Source organism: Amphiura filiformis, chromosome 17 (genome assembly GCF_039555335.1).
Source record: "Amphiura filiformis chromosome 17, Afil_fr2py, whole genome shotgun sequence".
NCBI classification, from domain to species: Eukaryota; Metazoa; Echinodermata; class Ophiuroidea; order Amphilepidida; family Amphiuridae; genus Amphiura; species Amphiura filiformis.
This window is the reverse complement of record NC_092644.1, coordinates 26233137-26260518: the sequence shown is the minus strand read 5'-3', so window position 1 is coordinate 26260518 and position 27382 is coordinate 26233137. Positions and strand designations below refer to the sequence as shown.

At 36.3% G+C, this 27382-nt stretch overlaps 1 protein-coding gene across 2 annotated transcripts in view; it reads left to right on the top strand.

Moving 5' to 3' along the window:
- Positions 1-26009, top strand: part of LOC140137536 (nose resistant to fluoxetine protein 6-like) — a 54475-nt gene extending 28466 nt beyond the window's left edge. The window contains exons 5-7 of one of the 2 annotated variants that reach the window (XR_011856860.1): positions 21375-21517; positions 25011-25395; positions 25541-26009. Coding sequence is in view for 1 of the 2 variants with exons in the window: in XM_072159249.1 (XP_072015350.1) it covers positions 21375-21517; positions 25011-25226 (359 nt within the window). In the remaining variant the exon portion in view is untranslated. Of the gene's footprint in view, positions 1-21374; positions 21518-25010; positions 25409-25540 lie in introns of those variants that run through there. The other variant, XM_072159249.1, reaches the window with a different exon arrangement.
- The last annotated feature ends 1373 nt before the right edge of the window (positions 26010-27382 follow it).

The following is a 27382-nucleotide window of genomic DNA, read 5'->3' as shown; positions in this document are numbered from 1 at the left end:
ACTCCGTGCCAAAAATCCATTCTTCTTTCTCCACAAATCAATGTCAATGATTACACACACTGTCGGATCATGCGGCGATCTTTTGTGCGTAATTATAGAGGGCCATGGGATTTACTTTATTTGAAGAAATCAAACAGCCCTAGAAATACAAATTGTAGTGTAATGATTGACAGACACTATTATTTCTTTTAATGAAAACAAATTGTAATCGAAAACCCAGTAACCAGTAACCAAACATTGAACTGATTAATAATGTTACATAGTCTTCATTACCAGTCATTATCCACGGATCCGAGTGTAGAGGAGTCTAAAAGAAAGCCGGTGGACTGTGATGAAACGCGGGAATAAATTGCATAGAAGAACGAATAAAAGGAGAGAAAACGTAGAGATATAGGCCTAAACAAAGAAAGAACGTGATGGTTAACGTATAAAGAAGAGGGGGAAGGAGAAAAAGAGAAAACGGAGAGAGACAGGGCGGCTGTAAACAAAATGGACTCTGGTCGGACATAATGACCCCACCCCCTTTAGAAGAAAATGACAGCCCCGTGAGACCACCGCTTCCGAAATTTTATCGGCGCTTGATTCAATTTCGGACTGTATTTTGTGAAAATTTTGGTATAATATTTAGGCCTACATTGTTGACAAATATGAAAAGCACATGAGGCCAATTTAATGTTTAGCGTACAGTCCTTTTAGAAAACAGGACATTGACATGGCCCAAAATGGGGTTAATTTTAAGTCTAAAATAAACCAAAAGGAAATTGCAAACTGTATTTTTTCACATTTCTGTCGACTGAGCAGGAGAGGGAACTTGCCACTCTGCCCCAGGGCGATACTCCATTGGTGCTGATTTAGGGTGTGGTGCGGAGGGTAATCGGACACGCACGTATTTTTTCAATCTTGCTAAATTATTACTTCAGTGTCTATTTCGTGTAATTGATCTTTTCGGTGAACCCATAAGCCTTTGCGATTACACCTGATATGTCGTCATTTGACTTCAGTACGCGTCAGGCCGATCCGAACATCGTTTAGCAAACATCGTTACTGCGATATTGTATATAAGTCGACGTGACGTCAAGTAACGACATCTCAGGTGTACTCGCAAAGGCTTATGGGATTTACCGAAAAGAATTGGATGTTGGGATATGTTTTTAAACATAAGATACATTTTTATAACTGGTATTGTTGATGTTTGGTTACACCTTTGATGTTGTTTCAGTTATAATATGCTAGCATATTAGGCCAAAAAAACTAAATTGTTGTCTTGCCCTCCCAAGCCTAAAATCTGGTGGTACAGCCGGCCGGATTGTTTTAACCAACTCAACCATTTGATACCTACTATTTCACAGTAACATGAGTGAAGAGAGGCAAATGCATAATATCGGCTGTATTTTCTACCCGATGTTGAATATTTTATTGAAGTAAATAATATCAAGGCCCTTCACAATTAACTCTTAGTTTACTTATTTAATTTTTTTTTAATTTGTTTAATTTGTTTTTGTAAACCCAAAATAAACCGGGCCCATAATTATTTTCGCGATTTTGACCCGGCCGCGGATGGCAACACAACAACTTTTTTTTACCTAATCATAACACTTGTATATTGATCTAATCTCCTAAGAGGAATACACACATTATTTTCATTAAAATGTTTACGACTTTTTATCGTTTCCGGCATATGAAATCTTACTTTCGTTATGAGTTCACCTACAAAAATATGGAAAATGTATAAAAAACAGTGTAGGTAACATTTAGATGTACAATTACGCTAAGCTTGAAGAAGCTATCATTTTATACAGGACAGAAGTTATAAGAGTGGAGGTAGAACTTTTTGAATGGCCCTCGTATATCAAGGAGGTTCAACGCCCCCTGGGAAAATGCCACAATAAAATAAAATATGAAATATAATCTTCAGTAGATAGCAATTACTTCACATAACAATCTGCTATCATTTGATAACACTGTCTTTATATAACCATCAGCTATCTTCAGTAGATAGCAATTACTTCACATAGCCATCAGCAACCTCAGTAAATAAATATGACTTTACATAGCCATCAGCATATACCGTAAACGTTCGCCTAATGGCGCTTTTAGATTCTTAGAAATGTGAGAGCGCCATCTTACTATAAATAGGGGAATGTTGTATCTAGTTAGCACGCTTACTTTTCAGAACGCCGCATTAAAAGCCAATAAGACATGTAACACTGATCTCTCACAAAGTTGTTTCGATTAATCAATATTGTTATACCATGTACACGGTATAGTGAAGAGATCAGATGGTGTTTAAGGGTACAGCCTATAGGAATAAAGACCAATCGAACATATTCTTGTTTATGCCATAATATTGTAGTCTTTCAACCCTTTCATAACTTCAGCTGTGTAACTTACGAAAATTCCCGCTAAAAAGTGGTTCTTTTAATTTTTGAAAATCTGGATTTTTCGTACTGATCATATTATAATGATCACCAGACAATAATGTTCTAATCACACTATAGACTGTGTTGACATGAGACGTCAATTGCTAGGCAATTTCGGTCATATGCCCACGGATATGTTATGTTCAGTACGGTGTAGGCCTACCATGAGGAACATGCTAACTTAAAATAATTTTTGCAAACTTTGATAATTTTTTACAAACTCAAATGATTTTTTACAAACTCGAATAATTATTACAAACTTTAATTTTTGTTGTTGCAAACTTTAATATAATGTATTGTGCATGTAGAGGCCCATTTATTGTCGGATTTCTGTATTTAGATCACGCAGGGGACGCACCATTAGATTCTCAGGGGTGCATGGGAGTTTGGGTCAGGCAGAATTTTTTTGTATTTTTTATCGCCTCCAAAGGGAGGATTTATTTTCACCGCCTATTTTTATTTATTTATTTATTTTTCAATTATAATGTATACCTTTATGCAAAGTTGGGTGGGAGGAATTTGTTTTACTCACCAGTGAGGCAAAAAAATTTCCATCTCACTAGTGGGCGAAGTTGTCTTTTCGTCTCACTAGTGGGCGAAGTTTTTTATCAAAAACTCCCATGCCCCTTGAAATCAAATGGTGCGCCTCTTAACGCGGCTGTGTACTCTAGACATTGTGTCTTTCGCAAAATTGAGTTTTTTTTTTATGTTTGCACTTTGTTATGTTTTTTATAAATAAAAGGAATGAAAATCCAGATTTGTAAACTCCAACTGCAATATTTTAAGGATTTTATTTCACTATTCCACTCGTGTTTGAAATTGAAAAGGAAAGAAAATCTTTGTTGAACCAGCAGGGTACACGCGCGCAACAACGCATCGCGTTGCGTATCGCGCAATTTGTTAACGCACAAATACGCTACGCATACGCGACGCTTATCTGCATGCGCGGCGCATCTTATGGAAACACCACGGAAGCACTGATTTCACAAAAACCTAGTGGTCAAATGACTCCGTTTTAGCTGATAAAATGTGGGTTTTTCAAGTTCTTTCCCCGATTTAAATATCAAGTTATGAATGGATTTCGCTCAAACTTCTCAAGGGGCTGTGGATTTACCCGATGTTCACGTAATATAAGGTACAAAACGAAAACTGCCCTATTCCCTGTGAAATTCGATGAAAGTGCAAAATGTGACCACTTTAAACTTCAACGGCCATTATTTCAATGTTCATTTTCTCGGTAAAATGACGATTTAGGTACACGATAACTCAATAAATACAGCATCTATAGGTAAGCAAATATGGTCATCGTAAAAAGCACGATTGACTCAAGAAAAAGTTTTCTCATTTTTTTATATTTTGGTCTATTTCCGATTTTAGGCATCATTTTGTGCAAATAGGCGTTTGTGAATTTTAAAAAGTTCAATTTGATGTCTTATATGGTCAATATCTCAAAATATAAGGCCAATTGATATAAAAAATATAAAAAAACCGTTTTTGGAATGGAGCCTCAAATTTGAGCTAAAAACAAAATAAAATATTTTGGAAAGAGTGTTTTTTGTTATGATGTACCTAACAAATATTGCCAAAAACTCACTTTTTGTGATTTTCTTCAGAATTGTTGTTTTTACCCCAAATCTGTATTTATATTAATGTCTTGCCTTCATAAAAAAGTATACTTTTATATGTCTTGTGCGAATAATTACAAAGTTATTGCACTTTTACTACATGCATGTCTGAGAGTACACAGCCTCCTTAACAACAATTGGGCGCTATTAATACACATTGATGTTTTTAAGCAAATAAAATTCCAAAATATGGTACGTTTTCTGCCTTTGCTTGCCACGTGGTAAGCCTATGTTGAGGTTGCGATTATATGTTAAAAAAAAATCAAGATGGATACCAACAAGTCGTGTGGCCGAGCGGTCTAAGACCCTTCTTTAAAAAAAAAATCATATCGCATCGCTATAGACTCAATCTCGATAGCCTGAGTCTCGCTGGGAGTCGTGCTCTCTCGTAAAAGTCGAAAGTTTGCAAAAAAATATTTCAAGTTTGTAGAAAGTTATTTGAGATTGTAAAAAAATTATTAGAGTTTGTAAAAAAAATATTTGAGTTTGTAGAAAATCATTTCAGTTTGCAAAAAAATATTTGAGTTTGTGAAAAATTATTTTAAGTTTGCATGTCCCTCATGGTACACCGTAGTTCAGGGACCGTGCTTTTAAAAAACCCGCCAGATCGCAATCAGGCCATTGACCTGTGTAGTGGTCATACGTTGCTCACTCAACCATAACATCATGACTGTCCCTAATAGCTACTCATTAATAATGCGTTGCGTCAGGTCATGGACTCTATTCAATAATTTTAATCCTTTCTTTAAGGTCAATAGATGAAAGGGAGACCTTGAAAAACAGATGCGTGTTTCTAGATAATATTTTATCATCCAAGCTGGTGATCTAGGATATTTCTAGGAGGCGACACTTATTAATTCATACCGCTCACATCTTTCTTCATCCAATGGACTTTGGGGAACTGCTGAGATAATAAGTGGATGTTACAATCTAATCGGCTACAATCGGCATAGTTGATGATATCTGATTCTGATAATTCACTAGTAGCAGCGAAATTACAGCGCTTTGTATCCTCTGGTGCACTATATAAATCTTATATGGATTCATGTTATTTATTTATTTTATAAATATCTCTTGTAAACACAATCTAGTGTGGTGCTCACTACATGTAGAAGGCCTGGTCTGCAAATGTTCAGTGCATAAATCTAGTAAAGATAAAGCTTCATATGTTTAGTGTAATCAAATGAAATACCAAAGCTGGATATTATACAATCGTGATGCATTCCTTCTTGTTATGGACGACAAGTATTAACTTTGATATTATTATGGCAATATCCATTCCCTTCTCAATTGATTATGCTTTCTTTTCGAAAAATAAACCATGAGGCCTAGAGGCCACGATATCAACCTATATTCGGTATGCGGAAACCTTCCACGGTTAGGGCGGCGCTTGCACTCGCATATTCGCTAAACTGCCGCCTCCTTCATTTGCCAACCTTTATCATGGGCGTGTTTGAGGTTTTATAGTCATACATGTAGGCCTACCATTTTTCACCCTGATGTGGCAGTCAACGTCAACGCGTTGAAGCAGCTGTTTCGCTCGCGCATCTATGTGGCGTATTAAGCGTGTGCATGTGTACACCAGCGCTTTGACCGAACGCTAGTAATTATTTGGCTGTGCCCAATTAAATGCTCACTGTACTGACATCACTACCACATCAGGATGAAAAATCGCATATCGCAAACCAGCCAAATTTGTCATAGGTTTGAATTGTAATAGGAAACCGTGAATATATGGTCTCAAACTCTGAAACATCTGAGCAGAAACGTGTCCTTTTTACTGGTTTAAAGTGAGTCTGTAGCTGTCGCCATCTTTGGAATATAATACAACATTCTCTGGCCAAACATCGGGTTAAATGTAAGTAAATAGTTAAAATCGTCTAAATTCAATAATATCAAACAGTCACGGACATTAAGTCAAGGCTACATGAGAAGTTTGGGGTAGGTCACGCATTTCCTTGGTATAAAAACAGCCAAAAGGATGTCCAAAATTCCCTCTTTTTATCACAACGCGATTTATTACGAAACAACATTTTCATAGGGCATACGCTGGTTCTTTCAATTCTAGTTTAAAATCTGTTCGTCACATGCAGTCTGATTTGGTATCTATGTTTTCATCAAAGTCTTGGGAACTTATGTGGACAGTAGTTTCGTTTAAAAACGGATACTGTTTAAAATATCAGTATTTACGCGAGCGACATTTTGAGTGTGTAAAATGCATTGAAAATTGTCGGCTAAAGAATGCATAAATTAAAATCGCGAACAGTAATAGCAACAATAACTATCTACATTCCAAGCGGAAACGCTTTTCATAAGCATACCACCTATTTTTGGGCAATCGCTGCAACCGAAATATGAAATTCCAGGCCATCTGTAAAAAAGAGCGTGAGCATATTTTACTATGAACTTGGGACATCAAAACACATGTTTTAATTGGTGTCAGACCTATTTTAATGATACGATAATTATGCCCCGAATAATGGCTTTCATTTGAACTATTATTTGTTAAACTGCTATTTTTACTTTTTGAGAAATTAATGAATTTATCGAAAAACTCGACGGAGAGTGTCACCTTGACAGCTATATCCCTTAACATGTTTAGATGTTTACAGCATGATTCGATATTTCGGGTATTTCTAGCCAGAATTACCCGAGGGATTTCCAGATAGAAATTCCTTACAAAAATGAGACTCTAAATTGTTCCATAGTTTTGGATATTTCTATGTTTTTCGTATTATATTTTCATCGCCCAATGAGATAGCTTCTGACTGGATTCAGGTTCTGTCCGGGACCTGCCGCAGTTATAATTTAAAAATCCAAACAAGTATTAAATACTGGTTCATCCATTAAGGACATTGTCAATTTTTACTACTGGATATTTGTTAGATTATCAATTAAGACTAGTCTTTCAAAAAAATTTAAATTAAAAAAAACCATTTAGTTTCTATATCTGTACAAATTTTAAAATAAATCCTAACTCGATTTTTTTTTTTCTTTCTTCGATAAATGTCACGGAAAAAGAACTTTTCGACAGTGTCGGAGCCAAAACGCATAACGTAACAATTAGACCCTCTCCACTTTTTTCTTTCTTCGATAGGTATTAACCGTAAGTCAGGTCAACTCCATTTATGCAAAAAAATCCGGATTGAAGAACTTTTCTGAGAGTGTCGGAGTCAAAATGTATAACGTAACAAAACAATTAGACCCCCTTGAATTTTTTTCTTTCTTCGATAAATATTAACCGGAGGTATGAGGTCATGTCCATATATGCGAAAAAATCCGGATAAAAGAGCTTTTCCGACAGTGTAACCTCCAAAACGCATACAAAATGTATAGAGCCTAATACGTTACAAAAAATTAGACCCACTCAAATTTTTTTCTTTCTTCGATAAATATTAACTGGAGGACATGTCATGTCCATATATGCGAAAAAATCCGGATAAAAGAGCTTTTCCGACAGTGTAACCTCCAAAACACATAAAAAATGTATAGAGCCCAATACGTAACAAAAAATTAGACCCATTCGAATTGTTTTCTTTCTTCGATAAATATTAACCGGAGGTCAAGTCATTTCCATATATGCGAAAAAATCCGGATAAAAGAGCTTTTCCGACAGTGTAACCTCCAAAACACATAAAAAATGTATGGAGCCAAATACGTAACAAAAAATTAGAGCATCGAATTGTTTTCTTTCTTCGATAAATATTAACCGGAGGTCAAGTCATTTCCACATATGCGAAAAAATCCGGATAAAAGAGCTTTTCCGACAGTGTAACCTCCAAAACACATAAAAAATGTAAAGAGCCCAATACGTAACAAAAAATTAGACCCACTCGAATTTTTTTCTTTCTTCGATAAATATTAAATGGAGGTCAGGTCATGTCCATATATGCGAAAAAAATCCGGATAAAAGAGCTTTTCCGACAGTGTAACCCCCAAAACGCATAAAAAATGTAAAGAGCCCAATACGTAACAAAAAATTAGACCCACTCGAATTTTTTTCTTTCTTTGATAAATATTAACTGGAGGTCAGCTCATGTCCATATATGCGAAAAAATCCGGATAAAAGAGCTTTACCGACCGTGTAACGCATAAAGAATGTATAGAGCCCAATACGTAACAAAAAATTAGACCCACTCGAATTGTTTTCTTTCTTCGATAAATATTAACCGGAGGTCAAGTCATTTCCATATATGCGAAAAATCCGGATAAAAGAGCTTTTCCGACAGTGTAACCTCCAAAACACATAAAAAATGTATGGAGCCCAATACGTAACAAAAAATTAGACCCACTCGAATTGTTTTCTTTCTTCGATAAATATTAACCGGAGGTCAAGTCATTTTCATATATGCGAAAAAATCCGGATAAAAGAGCTTTTCCGACAGTGTAACCTCCAAAACACATAAAAAATGTAAAGAGCCCAATACGTAACAAAAAATTAGACCTACTCGAATTTTTTTCTTTGTTCGATAAATATTAACTGGAGGTCAGGTCATGTCCATATATGCGAAAAATCCGGATAAAAGAGCTTTACCGACAGTGTAACGCATAAAGAATGTATAGAGCCCAATACGTAACAAAAAATTAGACCCACTCGAATTTTTTTCTTTCTTCGATAAATATTAAATGGAGGTCAGGTCATGTCCATATATGCGAAAAAATCCGGATAAAAGAGCTTTTCCGACAGTGTAACCTCCAAAACGCATAAAAAATGTAAAGAGCCCAATACGTAACAAAAAATTAGACCCACTCGAATTTTTTTTTTCTTTCTTCGATAAATATTAACTGGAGGTCAGCTCATGTCCATATATGCGAAAAAATCCGGATAAAAGAGCTTTACCGACAGTGTAACGTCCAAAACACATAAAAATGTATAGAGCCCAATACGTAACAAAAATAATCCAGCCGAAAAACACTGACAAATATTTTGTTCTAAAAATACTCAAAATGACTCTAGAAAGAGTCACAAATGACTCAAAATGAGTTACTGGGTCAATATAAAGTAATTCTATAACAAAAACACGCACTAATAACCATAATTTGCTTTAAAAATAACCAGAGCCCAATACGTAACAAGAAAAATTATATGTCTAAAGAAAAAACACTGTCAAATTTTTTTCTAGAAGACTCAAAATTACTCAAAAGGATTTACTGAGTCAATATAAAGTAATTCTATAACAAAAACATGCACCTAAAACCCATAATTTGCTTTAAAAATAACCAGAGCCCAATACGTAACAAATAATTCTAAGTCTAGAGAAAAAACACTGTCAAAATGTTTTTTCTAGAAAGAATCAAAATGACTGAAAAGGATTTACTGAGTCAATATAAAGTAATTCTATAACAAAAACATGCATTTAATCATGATAATGTCCTTTTAAAATAACCAGAGGCCAATACGTAACAAATAAATTCCAAGTCTAGAGATAAAACACTGTCAAATATTTTGTTCTAGAAAGACTCAAAATGAGTTACTGGGTCAATATAAAGTACTTCTATAAAAACACATGCACATAATATCCATAATTTGCTTGAAAAACAACCGGAGCCCAATACGTAACAAAAAAATGTATAGAGCCCAATACGTAACAAAAACCACTACAGAGGGAGGGAGTATGAATAAAGTAATTTTAATCAAATTTTAGTTTTGTTACGTATTGGGCGGGATGAATTATTTTTTGCCACTTTTTGTTCTAGGTAGAAGAGGTTGAGCCCAATACGTATCAAATTGATACGTACTGGGATTTTGTTACGTATTGGGCTCTTACAGACGTGCTGCCCAGTTTTGAAGACGTTGTAGACGAATAATATGAGTAGATGGTGATGAGGAGAGAAGGCCATTACAATAGTCAAGACGAGAAAGTATCAATGAACGTATGGCATGATGATATGTAGGTTGGTCTATATATTTCCTAATTCTAGCGATGTTTCGAAGATGAAAAATAATAGATTTGCTAACATTTGTAATATGAGAAGACATAGTCATGTGAGTATCGAAAAAAGCACCCAGATTCCTAATGGTCTTTGCAGATTCGATGCGTTCATTTCCAATAGATAAAGTTATATTAGGTGGCAAATATTTGTTATAATAATATGGTGATGCAGCTATAAAGAATTCTGTTTTACTATCATTTAACGACAGTTTGTTTGCAGTCATCCAATTCTTTATATCCAATACACAATTTTGAAGTCAAATTATTGCACTGTCAAGATCGCCCGGCATTTTGGGATCAAATGATACATATAATTGTGTATCATCGGGGGGTTAATTTATAGTTTAAGCTTGTTTGATAACTATACTTCGCGGTGTGTGGCCTTTGAAGCCCTGCGGGGCATTCTAGCTGCATGTCTCTATTGAGCGGCGGTTGTTGTTGGTCTTTCGCAGTTTGTGGTTTTAATTTGTTGGATATTCAAATTTCGCGGTTTGTGGTTCTTTGTAGCCCTGTGGGACAATCTAGTTGGATATCCCTAGTGAGCGGCGGTTTTTGGCGTTCTTTCGCGGTTTGTGGTTCTAATTTCTCTAATTTATCAGGCCGTGGCCTCTATCGGTGGCTAATTTGTCTTTTAAACTGGTTGGATATCCATATTTCGCGGTTTGTGGTTCTTTGTAGCCCTGCGGGGCAATCTAGTTTGACATCCATATTGAGCGGCGGTTGTTGGCGGTCTTTCGCGATTTGTGGTTTTTAATTTCCCTCATTCTTCAAGCGCAATCTTTAGGAGGGGGGGTGGTAATATATAGCTAAAGCTTGTTGGATAACCATACTTCTTTGTGGCCCCGCGGGGCAATTTAGGTGGATATCCAAAATTCGCGGTTTGTGGTTCTTTGGAACCTTGTGGGGCAATCTAGTTTGACATTCCTATTGAGCGGCGGTTGTTGGCGGTCTTTCGTGGTTTGTGGTTTTAATTTCCCTCATTCTTCAAGCCCTGCTCTCTATCGAGGGTTAATTAAATAGCTTAAGCTTGTTGGCTATCCAAATTTTGCGGCTTGTGGTTCTTTTGCAGCCCTGTGGAAAATCTTGTTGCACATTCCTATAGGCTGTGCCAAGTTGTTCAGTGTGTCTGTGGTGGGGACAGTCCTTCCTTTCAATAGGCCTTTGGGTATTTTTTGCCGCTTCGCTAATTGTCTTTACGTATGACTTTAATGGCCTTCCATATTTGGTTGTCTCTTTTTGGATACGTTTTTGTCCCTGCTGGCCTTCCATATTAGTGGAACAATTTTTCACACCATAGAGTGTATGCAATAAACCAACCGGAACGGTATAACAATTGAAATGACAGTCATGTTGGAATACAGTTCTACGATAGCTGAAGATGACAGAGAGACAGGTCTCTAGATCGATTCAACAACCATTCATACATATTACATGTTTTATTGTCCTATTATCATGCGAATCGCCCCGTGGTAGGACAGAACTTTATTTAAATGAGAAAAATATTGGTATAAACCTGATCTAGTTTCTTGTGTTATTCAGATTGTTGTGTTGTTCAGATTTAAATAAATAAAGAAAGTAATAAAGAGATTTCTTTCATTATTTGTTCTGCTAGCGGCTGCACTATTCGCTGTCGTAGTGCACGTTAGTAACCATTGGTTACTGCTCCAAGCCTGGGCTCATAAACCTGTTCCGAATTTTGATATGCCATAGGCTTTGTGTTGTGATCATTTCGATCAGTGGTTCGTAACAAAGAAAGAGTGATCCAGTTGTCCTAGCAACGGTCATATTGTAACGTGCACTACGACAGCGAATACATTGGTTTTTTTTAAATAGGCCCTTTTAATATAATAAATAATAAACCTGAGAATCAAACATCTTGTTTTGATAAAAAAAAATAATATCACAATAGCACTGGATGATTAAAATTGTGTTATCCTTGATTAATGACAATAAAATTATTGTTTAATAAAATATTGAACAAATCAGTTGGTCATCGGATTTCGAACTCGGATCCCCGGATCCGGAGTCGAACGCTGAAACCATTGAGCCACGGGACTGTAAATTGCTGTGTCGAAGTACAGTATTTATTATATGAATGGGTGCATCGTCCGGAAAGAACAAAAGAATTGTGAAAAACTTGATTTTTTGGTGAATGGGGCTCAGAATTTGTATGTAGGGTATCTCAGAAAATGCTAGGGTATAATTGGAAGTAAATCTGAAAAAGTAGTTTGTAGGTGATTGCCCGCTAGTGCTGTAGCCTTGTCCAAAAATTCTGGATCAGCATTATTTTCCACTAATTTTCGCTATGAAATACCGCGTGAAATGAAGCAAAAATATTTGTTTATTATCAAACAATGGTTGACTGTAGGATTGGTGTCCCTTTTTGAATTAATGAGTTGTCAAGATATTACATTTGGGACTCTAAATAACATTAAACATGGTTTTAGATACACTTTGTACCCAGCGAAAAATATCATAGAACAATAAAAGTTAAGTGTTTTAATGTTAGGTGTAAATATAGTCTCGCGGGAGCATCTGTTTATTAGTCTTCTTTAACCGCGTGACTCTAATAGAAACCCGACGGAACCGGCAACGGTCAACCGCCGGCCGAGTTTTTATTTCATCCCCTAGCTAGCTCTAAAGGACCCAATGGCCCGTATAATGTGGGCTGGTACCAAGTTTCACCTCCACCCCCCCCGAAATTCGAAAGTTCGAAATATGCCTCAAAAAGTTACAGGCCAGCCGGGTCAGCAACTAGATGCCAGTCAGAAAAGTTACCGGCCAGGCCAAAAAGTTACAGGCCAATGGCCGGCTGACCGGCCCTATTTCGAACGATGCCCCCCCAATGTGACAGTTGCCAATTTTGGACTCAAAGGTGTCAAAACAATGGGCCAGCCTATCTGTATGGTCTAACTATAGACGAATCCAAATCCACGCATTCCTACACCTGACTAGCAGCCTTTAGTTGGGTAGCCGTCGGCTACAATGCACCCAAAATGTGAAATGATTCGGCCTTTGCGGAAATTTTAAACTGCATTCCATCACCCGATTTACACCTTCCACGAAAACACAGGTAGACAACAGAATGATAAAGTTTACAAAACACACAGCTTCTACATGGCCTATTCGCTGTTGAAGTGACATAATAATCGGATTAACTACACCATATCAAACGCTACAAATGGATGTACTTGAGAACAAAAGGACTATGTATGAATAGATGTGACGGGATTACCTGCGGAATTATCTCTATTGTATATATTATTCTATTAACCCTCCTCGTCCGTGCATCTTCTCTAGGTGTTAGGCGGCTTTTATTTGCACAATGGGGCGCTCAAAACGCCAGGTTGGTGCTAGCGGCTACCCAAAGATGGCCGACCAAATCCTGACCATGACTTGGCTCGTTGGATTCGTCTATTCGCTACTTGCACGGTTCCGCCATTATGCACTATGTGCGGGAGAGCCTCGAACTGGCAGCATACATGAAAGGAAGAATTATGTAACCTTACACAGAACGTTATGACTAGTTCAATTCCCATTCATGTATGCTGCCAGTTCGAGGCTCTCCCGCACATAGTGCATAATGGCGGAACCGTGCAAGTAGCGAATATATATCAATTTCAGGGCTATAGACCACTTGACATCACTGTTTATCAACAAAGGCGAGGGACTCGTCTAAATTCGCCACTTGCACGGTTCCGCCATTATGCACTATGTGCGGGGAGAGCCTCGAACTGGCAGCATACATGAATGGGAATTGAACCAGTCATATAACATTCTGTGTAAGGTTACGTAATTCTTCCTTTCATGTATGCTGCCAGTTCGAGGCTCTCCCCGCATATAGTGCATAATGGCGGAACCGTGCAAGTGGCGAATCGATATGCTCGAACGAGCCGCTACACTGTTCAATGGCTTTCCTGTACTATATGAAATGTGGCGGGCGATTTAAAATGCACGTGCCCTTAGCAGACTACGATGCGTACGCACACTGCAGGGCAAAGAACAATTGAAATGGCCATAATGCGCGCGCATACTGCCGGGCAATGACGTCAGATACCAAGTGGTCTATACGTAGCTATACACTGATATCACCAAGCATTTTTTTATCTTCATGTATTTTTATTTAATTACATGGTACATGCATGCATAAGCTCCAAATGTCAAATATTATGAGCCAAACGGCTCTTTGTTCTAACATTTGGGACCCTGTGCCCCAGGGCCCCAAATGTTAAAATGTAGGGGCCAACTGAAAAATAAAAAGTAGTTGCATTGTGTTCACAAGTTGATTCTCTGTTATAGTAGATAAATAAAGGAATAAATCAAAAGGTCGGCGACGTATTAATTTGCTTTCGTTTGGAGGCTGGTCCCTCCGTCCGTAAATGTGAAATATTGAGAATTCCAGACCGAAAGATCAATTTTGACAGATATTTTATAAAATGGAAAAAATCGATTATATGACGTCATCGAACTTTTGGTTTGTTCCCTAAATAATAGCTTATATCGAGAAATTATGATTTCTTTTATTTTTGCTTGCTTACTTTTTTGTTTAGAGATTTTTAGATCAAAGACTAATCATATCAGAACCAGACTATTAAAATTGCTCGAGTTGTCATTCCATTGATAATTAATCAGTCAATGAATGAATTATCATACATATGAATTATAAACGAATGCAATTTGTAATTGAATTAACGAATGAATGATTGATAGATTGGTTAATTGAGAGACTGATTTAATTTGAGATTTATGAATTTATGAGCGATCAGTGACTATTTGGCTGACTGATTGAGATTGCCAGATCTAAGACCATGAAGTATATCAATTGAGAGACTGATTATAAGTTCAGTGGTTGCTTGACTCGGTTACTTAATTGTTTGATATTTTAACACCAAGATATACGGTACATTAATTGCGAGACTACTAAATTTGTTAATAATTGATCGATTGATCAAACGAATTGATTGATGATTGATGAGTAGTTTATTGATTGACTGACTATTAATTCATCGATATATCAATCTAATCAAAGTTATTGTGATTATAAAAAGTGTGATTGATTGATTGGGTGACCATATCACTTAATTGATTAATCAATCAATTCATTAAATGATTCTGATTGTTTTCTTGATTGTTTGTTGAATGCTTATTGGGCGGATGTTGGTTGAATGAACCAACGATTGAGTGATTAATCAAAGAATCCCTTGAACTTGAAAAACAGTTTGCATCCATTTTTCGAAAATCGGAGCAACTTTAATTTTTAACCCCTATAGCATGCAAATTGACCTTGGACTTGTCGAGCGTCATAACTTGCTAACTATGTCCTACGTGCAAATAAATTATGTTACATTTTTCCACCATGGTGGGATAATTCTGAATTGACACTTAATTTGGGTGTATTTTGTCTTGGGTCCAATCTCTATCATGGAAAGTTTGCTATATCTTTCTAAATATATGATTGTTTGTTCTAGATTTGGGTTTTAGCGTTTCATATTTGAAAGAACTAATGTTTAATTGCAACATTTCGAAACCACAAACCAAAACTGGGTGCTATGATGTACAAGATTGGGCTACGAGTATGCATTTTACCAAATTAACAATTGGTAATTGCTTCATTTTGCATATATGACTTTCTTTATTATACTCTAAATCGGATTTTATTATACATGTTATAAGGAAGTTGTTTACGTGCATATAGGCTCCTTCACAGCCGGTTTCTGTCGTGTATGTTTGCGAGTGAGCCACAAGCAGACTGGGTTGCCAGGGACTACAGGACAAAATACCTGTTTTTGACTATAACTATAGCAAGGTCAGCTATACTGATAATGGTTAATTGGAAATCTGAAAATAAACACTTATTTTGTAAACAGATGATACTCAGGTGATTATTTATGGATGGAAACTTAGGAAATTGCTGTTAATGGAATAATTGATATATTAAACACACATTTTGTTTTGTCTACGATAAAAATCCATTCACAATTAAGGTTTTTAGCAACCATTTGACATTAAATATTTTGAACAATTGCTCTATGAAAAATGATATAAATGCACCCCTGCTGATCCAGGCTACTGATAAGCTGTCAACAAGTGACCACTAATTCAACAATTATAATGAGCAATTATATGACCAGACAGGAACCAAGCTGGGTATAAGGTGCCCAGGCACCTGTACTGTTAACTAGGGTTAGTTACCATCACTAATTGATGTTGGGAGTGACACTAGTGGGGGGGAGGGTTAAATACCAGTAATTGGGGTAGATAGTTGCTTTGGTTTTATACATTTTGGTAGAGCAACTGGGCAGTAACTGGGCAATAACTTTTAAATGCATAAAGGGATCTGGAATGAGCGTTTATGGCGTTTCGACAGTATTTTTTGTGGGACATGAGAGCCCCTCAGACGTATCGAATTGCATTCTGAATACGAAGCATGTCTGTCTGATATCAAATAATTTTCATTTTTGAAATTCACGATATAATACAAATTTTATGACAAATTATTAAAATTTGATATTTTTCAAATTTTGATATATAACAATCCTCGAAATAAATGTTATAAATCTAACGATATATTCTTAAAGTGTATGTAGCTGGGAGGAAAAAGCCGACGATCAATTGAAAATTTTGACCTTTTATATTGAAGATATGGATTTTTTATGAAACATGAATTTCATCCATGGTGTTGTCTTTTAAAGACATTTCTTGTTTTGTGATCCTTAGACCCAGACAAATAATTTGACATGTTTTAGTGAATTTGGAGCATGTTTAATTTTTGCCCCCTATATGACTATGACATGAGCAATGCGCATGTAGGGTGTTTGAGGGTCTTTATTGAGGGTCACGGAGTTCCAATATAGCTTGGTAGACAAAAGTTTTGAATTCAGCATACCCGAATTAAACAAAACAATTTGGTTGCCAGCTTTTACGCGAACTTGCCACTTCATGACTTGATGCTTAAATAACAGTTAGCAACCTGGACAACCGATTCTTTTTGTTCTGCAAGGCTCACTCAGTCATTTAATGAGGCAATACAAACGATCGAATTTGGTGTTGAAATGAGCTAAATTTTGCGTTACACCTTTTCATTGTAAAATTAATTTTCTCGGCCAAATGAAAAGCAATCCTTTTCATTGTTTCAGTAAATGTCAGGAAAAACTGTAGCGCTTGATACTGTATTTTTTTTTCAAATCCTAGTGTTAAACTTAGGCGTGAAATTTAGTCATTTAGTGTAAGATTTTCGATTTTGATAGGCTTAAACTCTGCCCGCGAGCCTTTTTTTGGATCAACCTTTTAGCTTTTCAAAGTAAGATAGTTCGCTAATGAAGGATTTTTCCCAACTTTCTAACGCACATCACCGTGAGCGATATATCATAGTTTTGTCAGAATTTCCGTTTTGATTTCACCATCTTTCACTGTCGGCTGAAAAAATTTCAAAATCAACACGTGAAATCTAAGGCTAGTACTAGCATTGTGGATCGATATCCCTGGGTTTAATAGGAATACCGGCATGGCTATAGTGTTGCCAGAACTTCAATATAGCAAAGAAATTCCCAGACCTATAGCGCTCCTACTGATCATGTTTAACCAGAACACCCAATTGGGGATTTAATCGCTGGTCGGGCAATTTGCTTTCAATGAAAAATTGACCTGGATAACAACAAAGGAAATATCGACTATTTCTGCTGGTTGCTCTCGAGATAAAAGTACTCACCATTACCTACTTTTACTTAGTTTGACATTTTCGGAGCATGAATGGAAAAAGGGTAAAACAAAAACGGAGACTCTGACAAAACTATAACATATAGACCCACACGATGTGCTTTACAGAGGTGGGAAATATCTTTCTTTAGCAAACTATGTTAGTTTGAGACGCTAAAACATGAATTCCGTAAAAAGCTCGCAGGCGAATTCAAGGCCTATAAAAATAAAAAATATCACACTAAAAGACACAATTTGATGCTTAATTTTAACACCAGGATTTAAACAAAAATGTATATCCAAGCACCAAGTTTTTAACTGACATTACTGAAGAAAAAAAAAATATTGCTTTATATTTGACCGAGAAAATTAATTTCATAGCAAAAAGGTGTATCTCTGAATTGTGCTGATTTTTACATGTATCGATCGACTTTTAGCGCGACTAAGCATTTCTAAAGAATTGGTTGTCCAGGTGGCTGACTGATAAGACATTTCCAAAATAGAACCAGACTAATATACCCGGCTAATATAATTATGTGAACACTGCTTTTACAAATGATAATTCAACATGATATCACCAGTTAGGACGCTGGACAACCGATTGTTATTGTTCTGCAAGGCTCACTCAGTCATTTAATAAGGCAATACAAACGATCGAATTTGGTATTCAAATGAACAAAATTTTGAGTTACACCTTTTCAGTGTAAAATTTTTTTCTCGGCCAAATGAAAAGCAATAATTTTCATTTTTCAGTAAATGTCAGGAAAAACTGTAATGCTTGATACTGTATTTTTTTTCAAATCTTAGTGTTAAACTTAGTCGTGAAATTCAGTCATTTAGTGTAAGATTTTCGATTTTGATAGGCTTCAACTCTGCCCGCGAGCCTTTTTTTGGATCAACCTTTCAGCTTTTCAAAGTAATATAGTTCGCTAAAGAAGGATTTTTCCCAACTTTCTAACGCACATCACCGTGAGCGATATATCATAGTTTTGTCAGAATTTCCGTTTTGATTCCATAATTTTGACTACCAGCTGAAAAAATTTCAAATCCACGCGTGAAATACTAGCATTGTGGATCGATATCTCTGGGTGCCCGGCCTGGATACAGTTTTGCCAGAACTTCAATATAGCAAAGAAATTACCTGGTGTTTCGGTATAGTGCCTTTTGTTTGTGTTTGTTTGAAATTGCTTAAACCCATTGAAAGTCATAATGAAGCAGCCAAAACAATACAAGGTTAAACACGGAAGTTTATAACAACCTATTATAATGACCTAAAGGAAAAATCATTTATGGTAACAATGAGCCTTGCATTGTAAGTCATGGTTAAAATGTGTTGAGTACCCACCCCACCCCCATAGGCCTACATAATATTACATACCGGTACCTTATAATATTTATATAGCACGGCTATAGCTATACATTTAGAAAGTAGGTCCTATAGCGCTAAATTATGACAAATAGGCCTACACAAACCCGAACGCAAGTCTGAAGGGTGTAATGAAAATGCCAACCCGCGATGGGGGGGGGGGGGTCATTCAAAATTCACCTGGAGATAGGAGGGACAGAAAACTAATAACACGCGAATTTTTCTAGGTTTGGACAGTGGATTTTCCCATGGACCTCATCCTAGGTAAATAAATAAACAAACAAACAGACAAAATGGTTTTCATAATCATGGAATCCATAGCCCCTATAAATTGAAATTGCAGGCTATCACGGGAGCAAATTTCCAAAATCCACCTCATTTACCAGAATTGGGGATTTGGGCTACCAAATCGCTGGTCAGGCAATCCTGGTTTTCAATGGAAAAGGGACCTGGGTTGACAACAATAGAAATATCGATTATTTCTGCTGGTTGCTCTCGAGGTAAAGTACTAAGTTTGACATTTTCGGAACATGAAGGGGAAAAGGGTAAAATAAAACGGAAATTCTGACAAAACTATAATATATAGACCCACACGATGTGCTTTACAGAGGTGGGAAATATCTTTCTTTAGCAAACTATTAGTTTGAGACGCTAAAAAATGAATTCTGTAAAAAGCTCACGGGCGAACTAAAGGCCTATAAAAATCAAAATATCACACTAAAAGACACAATTTGATGCTTAATTTTAACACCAGGATTTAAAAAAAAATGTTCATCCAAGCACTATGTTTTTATTTGACATTACTGAAGAAAAAAAAATTTTGCTTTATATTTGACCGAGAAAATAAATTTCATAGCAAAAAGGTGTATCTCGGAATTGTGTTGATTTTAACATGTATCGATCGACTTTTAGCGCGACTAAGCAGAACAAAAGATCGGTTGTCCTGCGTTTAGACTGTCACGATTTAGGCCTCTATCGAAACTCAGCGACTTCAAAAGTGTGAAGTGTTTTGATCCATACAATCTCAAAATCAATCGATTGAGATGATTAACGTATTCGTCCCAGTTACATAACAGATGCGGTTAAATGATGGGGCGGGGTTACCAACCATATTTGGAGTCATTACGTTGTCATCAACTGGGTTGGTTCAGGTCACTGCTTATGGTAATTCGAGTGCGCTGCTGGGGGTAGAGATCGAATGTGTAAGGACCAACGCCAGACGGCGTTGATTATTGTGCTAAATATTGCGTTGGTTCATGTTGATTTTATTAATTTTTGTCATGTATTTTGTTTTGGAGCAAAAGCGATGTGTTATTTGTAGAGCGCTATACAAAATTTAGCGCACAAAATTGAGCAATTTTACCATGTTTTGGCCCAAAAAGGAAGATAAAAGGGGGTCATTGGGTCCATTATAATAACATGGATGTAAGTTTTCGAAAAAATGGGGTCATTGGGTGGCAGATTTGAAAAAATGGGACATGCACATTGTTACGAGCCGTAATTACTACATGTCAAAATCACCTTTTCCTAGTTCTCACACGAATGCACAATAATGGGCTATTCCAGAATATAGATGCACACACCCTATAGAGGAGTTCGAATTTCCGAACTTTTTGTTTGTAGAGTCGTGACTTTTGGAAATCCAGACTTTTAAAGTGTCCAAAGACGAAAGAATTTAGCCAAAAAATAGTTCAAAATCAGAAATCCTCAATTTGAAAATTCATTTTGGAAATTTCCGTGATTTTTCCTTCATCTAATTCGATTTCCAAGCTTTTTCAAGTAATATTGGCAACTGGAATTCCAGTCGTTTTCGGAAAGCAGACTCGGAAATCCAGACATTTCGTTAATTGAAACTTACTCCGGGGTGCACTTATTTTCTGGAATAGCCAAATACCCCACTGTTTGATTAAGTTAACAATATCTGAATCTTTAATGAAAAGTTAAAATATGATTGATACAACCAGACCGCTTCTTTGTTTCACAGTCCGGATGACATCGGTAATCTGTGTCATGATTCTGATCCATTCATTTATTTTCCTATCTCTTTTTGTGATCCCAAGCGTGCTCCTTTCCATACTGTGTTGTTCCACTTCCAACTTCTGCTCCATTCTCTGAGTCATTGCCCAAATATACTAGGCCCTATATGTCACCTAAAGACTTATTTTATTGCTAAATTTTTCTTATTTTTACTTACATTGGAGTCTCTGCTATACGTCTATATCAATATCAATATACTCATGAGCTCCTCCAGGGCTGGGGCCCGGGGTTACATAAATAGTTGAATGTTGGTATATGGGGTACCAAATACATGTGTCATTTATATTTTCATTTTTAGGTCCCGTAAACAGTATACTTAGTTGGTCAGCTTTTGCACCATTGGCTAAGCTCACATATTGTACCTATCTACTACATCCAATCTTACTGGAGGTCTACTACAGGAGTTCTGTCACGCCGTTTCATTACACCGACTACAATATGGTAAGTTACAATTGCCAACTGGTACGAATGAAAATGTCATGGGGATGTTGATACTTCTTGCTATAGTCAAAATGCTGGGGAAATACATACAACATAATATGTGAAGCATTATATTCCAGGTTAGCATAGCAGTAGTGTTGTTGTTTTGCCCCTTTGAGGTCCTGGGTTCTAGCCCTGACCGTTCTCAGACGCCTTTATGTGTATTTAGTTTCAAGTTCAAACTTGTTCTCGCAGGTCTTCCCAGGTACTCCGGTTTCATCCTGCATTTAAAACTGGTCTTTCTTCCCCCAAATATATACTGTTCGTGTTGATTGACCTTTCGGAAAATCCCATAATTCCTTGCAGTTAGACCCGAGATGTCTTTAAACGATGTACACAGCGGCGTGACGTCAAATGGTGACATATTGGGTTTAACCGCAAGGAAGTGTGGGATTTACCTAAACGGTCAATTGCGCGTGCGATAAATAGCCTATAAATAAACGTATTGTAAAATGAAGTAGCAATTTTCTTCATTTTACCTCATTTGTTTGGCTCGAAATTAAAAAGGGACAATGTGATCAGTAGCTATCAGTGAAAACTAACATTTAAATAGGAATCTATCTTTTATGCAAATCACAGATTATTGTTTTAAGGTATAATCTCTTTGGTTTATCCACAAAAAGCATGAGTGATATCAGTCAGGGTTCGCAGGTTTTTGCCGCAGATGAAAAAAACCGCTTGGCAAAAACTGTATTTGCCATTTTTTGCCGGCAAAAATGGCATTCATTCATTAATTAATTTGTTTCACTCATCAAATAACAAGAATAGGATACATACAAAAATCATAATACAAAATGTGTGAGTGAAGGAATCACGGGAAATGCCAAGAAGAGGCCTGAAGGTCTGTGATCCCTTGTTTGGTTAATTCATCATTTGACATGGTAGCAGATTGTCATTAGCATTTCAATGAAGAAGTTACAGTAAGCTGCCATATCCTGATATGAATGAACCTAAATACATAAAAAATAACAATAAACAGTGGCGTACCGTGGCCGCGTCTCCCTCGGGGGGCTGCAGAAGAGGTAAATTTTGTCGCCCCTTCATCAACAGCCCGAAAATTTGATGTATAGTCGCATTTTGTAAACCTTTTTCATAATTCTTCCGCCCTTTTTCATTAACAATTCTTTTAGCCGCCCCTTCTTCTTCCGCCGCCCCTTATTTTACCCCGGTGGGCTCTCGCCCCCAAAGCCCCCCTCAAAATACGCGCACGATAAACAATAGTAATTTAGGAAATGCACAAAACAAATAGATAATATTAAGTATCCAATGTGGTCATATTACCAAATACAATAAGAATTACTAGTAACTTTGCAAATGTTTTTAAATACATGACGGAATTGATTAATTCGTCGGACGCATCACATACTAGTCTATCTCGAGACCATGAATGCACTTTAAATACGATATCGGGAAGTTAACTATTTCACATACAGAACTACAACTTAAGCGTAGTTTGAAGCAATATTGCATACGTAAATATAATTCAGGATTCCACTTAGATAAATCTGTTAAGTATATGCTTTAATTTAAAACCACTTTCTTGAAAATCCATAGTCTAATTAAATTATAGAAAGGTAAGCTTTACGAAGATTTTCAATCGGGATTTTCTAGAAATGCGTGTTTTTTTCAAGATAGATCAGTATGTGAAATGCAAATTTTTTAAAAATCATAAATAGCTCAAATTTAACATTTTATAACTAATTAGCCTATTTAGGAAAAATTGAGGTCTGTAATTTGTTGAATTGGAAGAGCTCCATAAAAGAAACTATTACTCAGGGCACATCAGAAAATAGTAACAAAGGCAGCATTAAGTACTTTCCCTTGGGTAAACATTATTTACTTTTCATTATGATGTACCAGTATGTGATGCACCCGACGAATTGATGATGAACTTTTAATGCTGTTATCAACGTTATTCCATAACTTAGTAGCTGCATAATTGATGGATATTTCACAGAAAGCTCTTTTGATAAAAGGAAGCCTCAAATGACCTTTTCTGGTGTTTAAGTCATGAATATTAGACTGTTTTATAAACAAATCATCAAACATTGTCAAAGACACTCGGTAACAGTCCATTATTATGTTTGTACATAAATAAACCAAGTTCAAATGTATTTATGTCCATATCTGATCAGCAAGGGATTAGTGCTACTTCTATAATCACTGGCATTAATAATCATGATAATACGAAGTGCCCTCTTTGAATTTTAAAAAGACCATATATAATTATATAATGATGAAAATGCACAAGCTAAAATACCATAGTTGATATACGGTATTATTAAAGCCATATTATAACATTTGCTGAGGAGGCCGCCTTCAACATGTTCAATATTTTTCAAAATTCTGTTTTTTACACGATTATTATGTACTTTAGTAAACTAATATTTTAGTTCGACTGATATTTCCATCGTAATAATAAATACGATGGAAATAAAATATTAGTCGAACGCGTATACGATGTGCATAACACAGTACGTACATGGCGTGCGGGCAGTTATGACATATCAAAGGAATAGACACGGCTCATTTTCGAATGAGTGGCTCGCATTGGCGACATATGCGCTGGTATTAAATAGCGATTTTCTTTGTATTGCCTCGTCTGTTTGGGCCCAAATTAAAACAGGACATATCTGACAGTGAAAACTAACATTTGATACCAACCAAAAATACAATTCTATTTCTTATGGAAATGTTATAATATGGGTTTAAAGAGCAATATAATGTATACATCGCCGCATGTTATTAATTTCTTGAACATGTTTTCACAATATTATAAATATAAATTCTTTCCAAGTGATATTTTGGACAATTTGCAGACCTAAAAACTTGGCTCTTTTTCCAGCGGTGTTCTTGCTGCAGAGTTCCTGTCAGAATCAAGATATACAGTTGCAAATTGTACTCTAGTTTTGTGTTCTTCTTGGTACCGAGTAACATGTAAATTAGTCTTTTAAGCATTAGCAGATAAATTGTTCACCTAGAACCATCTATTCACATTGTGGCAACATTTAAGTGATTTATAGGTCAATTTCTTTAATCTCAAAACTAATTATTTTAAAAGTTACAAAAATAATTTCCTGAGTGTAACAAGGCCAGATTTTGTAATTATAAATAACAACATATTAAGAAATTAAAGGCACGCGCTTTCATTCATCAAGTGCATTTAACCGAAATGTGGCATATATATCAAGTTCAAAACGTTTTCAATATAAGGAGACAAGAAATGTTGAATGATTACTGTTTATGAGCTTTCTGTGTTACTTTTTAATATTTGAGTGACTATATGTGAGGTTTTGCCATTTTTTGCAATTTTTGCCGGTTTAAACCGGGCAAAAACCGAAGCCTGATATCAGTGCAAAACCCATGAAAAGTGAGAGTAAGTTTGTCTTCTCTTCTTTCACCTGGGAATTTACTTTACTGTCACATTGTAATTTTGTTCCTTTCCTCTTTTTAGGTATATATCTTCCTGGGTAACCTAGTGTTATCATTTGCAGCAGCATATATCATGTCTGTGTGTGCTGAAACACCATTTATGGCATTGGAAAAACTGATTCTACCTACGAAAGGCTCATCACCACCAGATAAGAAACAGAGCTCCGAAACATCCAAACTTCTACAAGACTCGGATCATACACTCTTAAAAATACGGGGTCAAATATGCACCGACTAAAAAATTGATCCCGTTTCATTGCAAACAACCACTTTTGAAGTCAAATTTGACCCCGCCCCGCACGCTTAATTTCTTACTGCAACCATAATGGGCCGCAATACCGCATAGTCCGAGGCAAGGTTCATTATTGTCAGGGTTAGGGTCTTAGGGTTAGGGTCTTATGGTTAGGGTTAGGATTAGGGTAAGGGTTAGGGGTTAGGGGTTAGGGGTTAGGGTTAGGGTTAGGGTTTAGGGGTTAGGGTTAGGGGTTAGGGGTAAGGGTTAGTGTTAGGGTAAGGGTTAGGGGTTAGGGTTAGGGTTAGTGTTAGGGTTAGGGTTAGGGTTAGGATTAGGATTATATTCGTATTTATTAGTACTAATATACTAGTAATAGTATATTGTGTGTATGCACTTTATTCCGTAATCAATAAGTATCATAAACAAACACCTTTCTGGCACAACGAATCATAGCACAGTCGTGTAGGCATTAGATTACATAGATTGTGGGTTCGAACCAAAGGTAAACCGTTGTAGAATTTTGATTCTATCGATTTCTTTTTATTTTATTAAGTAAGAGGAAATAATAATGGTAATAAACTCGTGTTATATCTAGCCTCATAGGCCTATAATTACATGTATGTACTACGGTATGTGTTATCGCATTGCGGCCCACACGTGTGACAATTTCTTTGTGTTCATTTGTCTGTCTTTTATTTTATAGTTCTGATGAAGGCCTAGTGCCGAAAGCTTGATGGTAATAAAATTTTGATTTGCAACATCCGTTGTCCTGGAAAACTTCTTTCGACTATAGATATATTATGCCAGGACAAATAACTTCCTGTGGTGTATTGTCTACACTTCTTTCATTATACATACTCTTTTGGGCAATTCCAAATCATTCATAACTCTAGCCTCTAGTATTCTGCAACCGACAGCAAAAATGAAGGTATCTTGTGAAGGGGTCATTCAGTGGGGGATCCAAGATCATTATGTGTGGGAACGCTGATAATTGGGAGTCATTCAGTGCTGTAGTCGAGTCCGAGTCCTCAATTCCGAGTCCGAGTCCTTATAGCCCTAGGCTTTTCACCGATATATCAACATATATAGGGGTCTATCGGTTAGAAAAAAGGGGCTCATGGGTAGCCGCAACCAAAAAAGGGGGTCATTGGGTAGCCGCGCCTATAAAAAAAAGGGGTTAATCGGGTATGACTTTAAAAAGGGAGGGGGCATCGGGTATAATAGTCGACTTCAAAAGAGGGGCCTATTGACAGGCACATACCGTCATTTCTAAAGTTGAGTGCCCCCTGATCATAGCCATTTTTATTGATTGTAGGGTCTTTGCTATACCTGTTCATGTCAAGTCCTAATGGCTCAAGATTATCAATTGAATCGTTTGGGGTAAAATATGAATCTGATAAATCTAAAGCAAAATCATTAACAAACTTATCAACAGGGATAAAGTCAATCAACTTTTCATGGGGAATGTAGGTTCTTCCAATGATAAGATCGAAACCAATGAGTTTAGAATCAGCACTACTCCACAGCGTGGTATCTGAAGATGTATTTTAAATAATAGAAAAAATGGGAGATTTGGTCTTTAAGGGAAGGGGTATGAACGTTTGGACAGTATTTATTGTGGGACATTAGAGCACATCAGACATATCGAATTGCATTCTGAATACGAAGAATGTCCTTCTGATATCAAATAATTTTGATTTTTTAAATTCGCAATGTAATACACAAAATTGATATTTTTGATATTTAACAGTACTTGAAGTATAAATCTGATGATTTATACTTAAAGTGTATAGAGTGGGATGAAAAGCCGACGATCAATTGAAAATTTTGACCTTTCGTATTGAAGATATGGATTTTTTTCCCAAAACACCAAAACAAAAATAGGTCTTTTTTGGGAAAAAAAGTCCATATCTTCAATATAAAAGGTCAAAATTTGCAATTGATCGTTGGCTTTTCCTCACAGCTACATACACTTTAAGAATATATCATTAGATTTATAAAATTTATTTCGAGGACTGATATATATCAAAATTTGAACAATATCAAACTTTTATAATTTGTCATAAAATTGAAAAAAAAAATGAAAATTATTTTATATCAGAAAGACATGTTTCGTATTCAGAATGCAATTCGATACGTCTGAGGTGCTCAATGTCCCA